Raw genomic sequence first — 7,821 nt, forward strand, 5'->3', positions numbered from 1 at the left:
TCAAAATAACCCGGGGAAGGGTCCTCATTTTTTTTTCTAAAGCTCTTTATTGGAATATAATTGCTTTACACTGCTGTGCCAATTTTTGAGGTACACCAAAGTGAATCAGCTGTATTTACACACATATCCCCACCCTCCCACGCCTCCCTCCCATCCTCCCTATCCTGGCCCTCTAAGTCATCACCCATCATCGAGTATATCTCCTTATGTTATGCAGGAACTTCCCACAAGCTATTTATTTTACATTTGGTGATGTATATATGTCAATGCTACTCTCTCACTTCGACCCAGTCGCAGCTTCCCCTTTGCTTCTCCCCCCTCCCCGCCCCCCCGACCCTATGTCCTCAAGTCCGTTCTCTGCATCTGCATCTTTATTCTTGCCCTGTCACTGGGTTCATCAGTACCATTTTTTTTTTTTTTAGATTCCATATATATGAGTTAGCATACGGTATTTGTTTTTCTCTTTCTGGCTTACTTCACTCTGTATGACAGACTCTAGGTCTGTCCACCTCATTACAAATAACTCAATTTCATTCTTTTTATGGCTGAGTAATATTCCATTGTATATATGTGCCACATCTTCTTTATCCATTCATCTGTTGATGGGCATTTAGGTTGCTTCCATGTCCTGGCTACTGTAAATAGTGCTGCAGTGAACACTATGGTACATGTTTCTTTTTGGATTATGGTTTTCTCCAGGTATATGCCCAGTAGTGGGATTGCTGAGTCATATGGTAGTTCCATTTTTAGTTTTTTAAGGAAACTCCAACCTGTTTTCCATAGTGGCTGTACCAACTTACATTCCTACCAACAGTGTAGGAGAGTAGAACCCTAGATTCTTGATTCTAGATTTCCTGTCTTCAGTACACCATATATGTTGCCTACACTTAATTTTCTAGTCTCTCACTTATTGTAATCTGTTTTCTATTCCCAAATCACTCTACTAAAACTCTTATAAATGATCCAATCCTGTGACCATTTTTAAAAATATGTATCTTTTTAGTCTGTGCCGGGTCTTAGTTGTGGCACGCAGGATCGTCATTGTGGCATGTTTAGTTGTGGCACACAGGCTTCTTAGTTGCAGCATGAGAACTCAATTGCAGCACTCATGTGGGATCTAGTTCCCCGACCAGGCATCGAACCTAGGCCCCCTGTGTTGGGAGCATGGATTCTTACTCACTGGACCACCAGGGAAATCCCCCGTGGCCATTTTTATTAATTTATTTATTTCAACTTTTCTGTTGACTATTTCCTTCCTCCTTGAAATTCTCTCCTCTCTCGACTTCTGACCCTATGTTATCCTCAAACTCCTTTTATTTATTTTTTGACTATTCCTCTTTGTCTTCATCGCACTCCTACTTTTTTTCTCTTACCATGTCTTCCCCAAGGCTGCCTTCTCAGCAATCTGGCTTTCTGTTTTCTGCACTTGATCTCAGTAATTATTTCCATGGCTTCAACACTCATTTCTATGAAGATGATCTCCCATTCTTTACTTCTGGTTCTAAGATTCTGTACTCCTAACTTGTGTTATAAGACACCTAGACATCTTACTAGCATGCCAACTCTGATATGTCCGGAACCAAAGTTGTGATCTTACCCACAAAATATATCTCCCTCCTGATGTGGCTATTTCTGCCAATGCATTGAACTTTTCAACACAACTCAGTGCTCTTAGGGTCACTTTTGTTGCTTTCATGTTCAATGACCCAATTCAATTTCAGTATAGTGCCATCTGTCACATCTACCTTTTCTGTTCCTTTCCGTATTTCCTCTACCTCACATTAGGCTTTCAAAGCTTCTCTCCTGGACTTACTGAAGGAAACTTATCTATTACTTGAAAGTGACCTTTAGGTGATGAAACTGCAGGTGATTTTTGTTATCTTCCTTTACCTTTTCGGATTTAAACAAAATTCTCCACAGTGAACATGTAGTACATTTATTAAAAACAAAACAGGGGCTTCCCTGGTGGCGCAGTGGTTAAGAATCTGCCTGCCAGTGCGAGGGACACAAATTCAATCCCTCGTCTGGGAAGATCCCACACGCCGTGGAGCAGCTAAGCCCGCACCCCACAACTACTGAGCCTGTGCTCTAGAGCCCACGAGCCACAACTATTGAGCCCATGTGCTGCAACTACTGAAGCCAGGGCGCCTACAGCCCATGCTCCACAACAAGAGAAGCCACTGCAATGAAAAGTACGTGCACGGTATCGAAGAACAGCCCCCACTCACCACACCTAGTGAAAGCCCGTGCACAGCAATGAAAACCCAATGCAGCCAATAAATACATACATATATACATACATACATACATAAATTAACAAAACAAAGTAAACAAACAAAAAAACTTAAAAAAAACCAACTATGCCCCCCACCCCCTCCACCCGTCCTGTGCACACTGAAGATGGCGGCCGTGGTGGGAAGGTTGCTCCGGGCTTCGCTTGTCCAGCATGTGAGTGCCATTCCTTGGGGTATTTCTGTCTCTGCTGCCCTTAGGCCTGCTGCTTCTCGAAGAACATGCTTGACAAATGCACTGTGGTCTGGTTCTGGTCAAGCAAAATTCGCCTTTAGCACCAGTTCCTCCTACCATGCCCCGGCCATCACCCAGCATGCACCCTATTTTAAGGGTACAGCTGTTGTCAACGGAGAGTTCAAAGAAATAACCCTTGATGACTTTCAGGGGAAATATTTGGTGCTCTTCTTCTATCCTTTGGATTTCACCTTTGTGTGTCCTACAGAAATTATTACTTTCAGTGACAAAGCCAATGAATTTCACAATGTGAACTGTGAAGTTGTTGCAGTGTCAGTGGATTCCCACCTCACCCACCTGGCCTGGATAAACACACCAAGGAAGAATGGCAGTTTGGGCCACATGAACATCATGCTCTTGTCAGATCTGACTAAACAAATTTCCCGAGACTACAGTGGGCTGTTAGAAGGTCCCGGCCTTGCACTACGAGGTCTCTTCATAATTGACCCCAACGGAGTCATCAAGCGTTTGAGCATCAATGATCTCCCAGTGGGCCGAAGCGTGGAAGAGATCCTCCACTTGGTGAAGGCATTCCAGTTTGTGGAAACCCGTGGAGAAGTCTGCCCAGCCAACTGGACACCGGATTCTCCTACAATCAAGCCCCATCCGACTGCTTCCAAAGAATACTTTGAGAAGGTAAATCAGTAGACCATCCCATGTGCACCTGCAGCTTCCCACACCAGAAAAGAACCACAGTTAGAGCACACTTTTAGCATTTCAAGGATTATTTATAGAAGGCAAAAAAACAATTATGCTTGCATTTGTCAATACGACTCTAAATGTTTTGTTTTTGTAACATTGGCAAGGCTTTTAAAATGTGGTTAGTTACTAACGTAAGGAGCCCTTTATTGGCAATGTATGGATGTATGGCTGTTTGCTATAGTATGTGTAGTTCATCTATTTCTTGGATCATGTCTTCAAAGGGAGAAGGAAACAACTCTTCTTTCTCAGCCTTACTTGAACCTTTGTGCACACCAGAGTAGTATGATAGGCATCAAAAGCTTCTGATCAAGGGTCCTGAAATTTTCTTCTTGAGTTTCTTTGTATTAAACTGAATTTTCCTTTAAAATCATAGTTTTAAGTTGTTAGCATCAGTAGTCTAACACTTGCAGGACTTCCCTGGCAGTCCAGTGGTTAAGACTCTGTGCCCTCCAATGCAGGGGGCACAGATTCGATCCCTGGTCAGGGAACTAAGATCCCACATGCCTTGCAGTGCAGCCAAAAAAAAAAAAAAAAAAAGAAAACAAACACTTGCAATGAATGTGTATGTGATTGAAGCAAATGTGAATCATGTTTTTTGAAAAACACAGTGGCAAAGTGACTCAACTGATCATGCATGTTCCCCAGTCCTGAGATTTATACTTTATATAGTTATTTTACTTATTTTGTTAGCTGATTTAGTGCCTACATACATTTCTAATATTGATTGGGTATAATTATAAAGGATACTTATTGAATCCAGGGATTGCATTTTGAATTTGAATCATTCATGCATTTGAATCATTGTAATTATTTTCTTTCCTGAAGTGCTCAATGTAAACAATATAATAAACAATAAACATTAAAAAAACAACTATAATTAAAGGAAAAAAAAGAATTTCATTTACTCTTTGAGAATTTATTGAATACTACGTCCCTCATGAAGTGTCTCTACATTTCCACAACCAGGCTTGTCTGATCATTTCTTTGATGTTGTGCCTTTTTTAAAAAAATACTTCTGTCATACTGCAGAAATTCAAAAGATTATCAGAGACTACTATAAGCAACTATGTGCCAATAAATTGGATAACCTGGGAGAAATGAATAAATTGTTAGAAAAGTACAATCTTCCAAGACTGAACCAGGAAGAAATAGAAACTATGAACAGACCAATCACAAGTACGGAAATTGAGACTGATTAAAAATCTCCCAACACACAAAGCCCAGAGCCAGATGGCTTCACAGGCGAATTCTACCAAACATTTAGAGAAGAGCTAACACCTATCCTCCTCAAACTCTCCCAAAATACAGCAGAAGGAGGAACACTCCCAAACTCATTCTATGAGGCCACCATCACCCTGATACCAAAACCAGGCAAAGATGTCACAAAAAAAGAACATTACAGGCCAACATCACTGATGAATATAGATGCAAAAATCCTCAACAAAATACTAGCTAACAGAATCCAACAGCACATTAAAAAGATCATACACCATGATCAAGTGGGGTTTATCCCTGGGATGCAAGGATTCTTCAATATACACAAATCAATCAAAGTGATACATCATATCAACAAATTGAAGGATAAAAACCATGTGATAATCTCAATAGATGCAGAAAAATCTTTTGACAAAATTCAACATCCATTTATGATAAAAACTCTCCAGAAAATGGGCATAGAAGGAAATTACCTCAACATAATAAAAGCCATATATGACAAACCAACAGCCAACATCGTTCTAAATGGTGAAAAACTGAAAGCATTCCCTCTAAGAACAGGAACAAGACAAGGGTGTCCATTCTCACCATTATTATTGAACATAGTTTTGGAATTTTTAGCCACAGCAATCACAGAAGAAAAAGAAACAAAAGGAATCCAATTTGGAAAAAAAGTAAAATTGTCACTCTTTGCAGATGACGTGTTATTATACATAGAAAACCCTAAAGACTCTACCAGAAAACTGTGAGCATTAATTGATGAATTTAGTAAAATAGCAGGATACAAAATTAATGCACAGAAATCTCTTGCATTCCTATACACTAACAATGAAAAAGCAGAAAGAGAAGGAAACCCTCCCATTTACCATTGCAACAAAAAGAATAAAATACCTAGGAATAAACCTGCCTAAGGAGGCAAAAGACCTGTATGCAGAAAACTATAAGACACTGATGAAAGAAATCAAAGACGATACAAACAGATGGAGAGACATACCATGTTCTTGGATTGGAAGAATCAATATTGTGAAAATGACTATCCTACCCAAAGCAATTTACAGATTCAATGCAATCCCTATCAAATTACCAATGGCATTTTTCACAGAACTAGAACAAGAAGTCTTACGATTTGTATGGAAATGCAAAAGACCCTGAATAGCCAAAGCAATCTTGAGAAGGAAAGACGGAGTTCGTGGAATTAGGCTTCCTGACTTCAAACTATACTACAAGGCCACAGTGATTAAGACAGTATGGTACTGGCACAAAAATAGAAAGGAAGATCAATGGAACAAAATAGAGAACTCAGAGGTAAACCCAAGCACATATGGGCACCTTATCTTTGACAAAGGAGGCAAGAATATACAATGGAAAAAAGACAGCCTCTTCAATAAGTGGTGCTGGGAAAATTGGACAGCAACATGTAAAAGAATGAAATTAGAACACTCCCTAACACCATACACAAAAATAAACTCAAAATGGATTAAAGACCTAAATGGAAGGCCAGACACTATAAAACTCCTAGAGGAACACTCTATGACATACATCAAAGCAAGAACCTTTTTGACCCACCTCCTAGAATCATGGAAATAAAATCAAGAATAAACAAATGGGACCTCATGAAACTTAAAAGCTTTTGCACAGTGAAAGAAACCATAAACAAGACAAGAAGACAACCCTCAGAATGGGAGAAAATACTTGCCAAAGAAGCAACGGACAAAGGATTCATCTCCAAAATATACAAGCAGCTCATGCAGCTTAATACCAAAAAAGCAAATGACCCAATCCACAAATGGGCGGAAGACCTAAATAGATGTTTCTCCAAAGAAGACATACAGATGGCAAACAAGCACATGAAAAGATGCTCAACATCACTAATCAGTAGAGAAACGCAAGTCAAAGCCACAATGAGGTATCACCTCACACCAGTCAGAATGGCCATCATCAAAAAATCTAGAAGCAATAAATGTTGGAGAGGGTGTGGAGAAAAGGGAACTCTCCTGCACTGTTGGTGGGAATGTAAGTTGGTACAGCCACTATGGAAAACAGGTTGGAGGTTCCTTAAAAAACTACAAATAGAACTACCATATGATCCAGTAATCCCACTACTGGGCATATACCCAGAGAACACCATAGTCCAAAAAGAAACATGTACCATAATGTTCATTGCAGCACTGTTCACAATAGGTAGGACGTGGAAGCAACCTAAATGCCCATCAACAGATGAATGGATAAAGAAGATGTGGCACATATATACAATGGAATATTACTCAGCCATGAAAATGAATGAAATGGAACTATATGTAATGCGGTGGATAGACCTAGAGTCTGTCATATAGAGTGAAGTAAGCCAGAAAGAGAGAAACAGATACTGTATCCTAACTCATATATATGGAATCTAAAAAAAAATGGTACTGATGAACCCACTGACAGGGCAAGAATAAGGATGCAGGTGCAGAGAATGGACTGGAGGACACAGGGTTGGGGGGGGTGGGCACAGGGGAAGCTGGGGCAAATTGAGAGAGTAGCATAGACATATTTACACCACCAACTGTAAAACAGATAGCTAGTGGGAAGTTGCTGTATAACGAAGGGAGATCAATTCGATGATGGGTGATGCCTTAGAGGTCCAGGACAGGGAGGGTGGGAGGGAGTCGTGGAAGGGAGGGGATATATGTATAAATACAGCTGATTCACTTTGGTGTACCTCAAAAGCTGGCACAAGAGTGTAAAGCAATTATATTCCAATAAAGAGCTTAAAAACAAAAACAAAAACAAAAAACAAAGTGTAAAGTAATTATATTCCAATAAAAAGCTTAAAAAAACCCAAAAAACAAAAAACCTTTGTCATTAATATATTTTAATATGTTTTTGTTTTGTATTAAATTAATGTGGTTGTCTTATTCACCTGTTAGTCAATTCTTGAAGACTGAAGATAGCTTTTATACTGATTCTGTTTATGGATAATAATTTCTTAGTAAATATTTGTGAAATGTATTGAATTGAATCCAAAATAATATAAGCTGATAATCACTGAGTTCTGTGTCAAATTGTCTTCTTCACCTCCATGCTTATTAAGCCTAGTGCCATTGTCACCAAAAGCTCATTCATGACGGACTTTCTGGCAGAAAAAGAAGTTGGAAAATAGGTCAGGTGAGCTGTCTTTATTGGGTTCTACTCCAATCATTGGTTTCTTTTAAAGAATGTGGGTGTGAAGCAGGAAGCCTGAGCAGAACAGAACACTGGGGTAGTGTATAGTAAAAGAAACAGTTGTTTATTTGTTTGTTTGTTTTAATCCAAAGCATTTGCATGGTTCCTTAGACTTCATTATAATGACACCTCTCCTTCATATGTCAGTTGATTGCTTATATTGTAGATTTTTAA

At 39.4% G+C, this 7,821-nt stretch overlaps 1 protein-coding gene across 1 annotated transcript; it reads left to right on the top strand.

Annotated features, from left to right (window-relative positions):
* Nucleotides 1–2,395: 2,395 nt before the first annotated feature.
* Nucleotides 2,396–3,630, top strand: LOC130856955 (thioredoxin-dependent peroxide reductase, mitochondrial-like). The gene has a single exon (XM_057742067.1). It carries the CDS (start codon nucleotides 2,401–2,403, stop codon nucleotides 3,172–3,174), a length of 774 nt encoding a protein of 257 aa, XP_057598050.1. The 5' UTR covers nucleotides 2,396–2,400; the 3' UTR covers nucleotides 3,175–3,630.
* The last annotated feature ends 4,191 nt before the right edge of the window (nucleotides 3,631–7,821 follow it).

Source organism: Hippopotamus amphibius, chromosome 7 (genome assembly GCF_030028045.1).
Source record: "Hippopotamus amphibius kiboko isolate mHipAmp2 chromosome 7, mHipAmp2.hap2, whole genome shotgun sequence".
In the NCBI taxonomy this organism is placed as follows: Eukaryota; Metazoa; Chordata; class Mammalia; order Artiodactyla; family Hippopotamidae; genus Hippopotamus; species Hippopotamus amphibius.

Bases quoted from the DNA above. Each gene is read 5' to 3' on its own strand.
- LOC130856955 (XM_057742067.1), top strand. From the start codon at position 2,401: ATGGCGGCCGTGGTGGGAAGGTTGCTCCGGGCTTCGCTTGTCCAGCAT.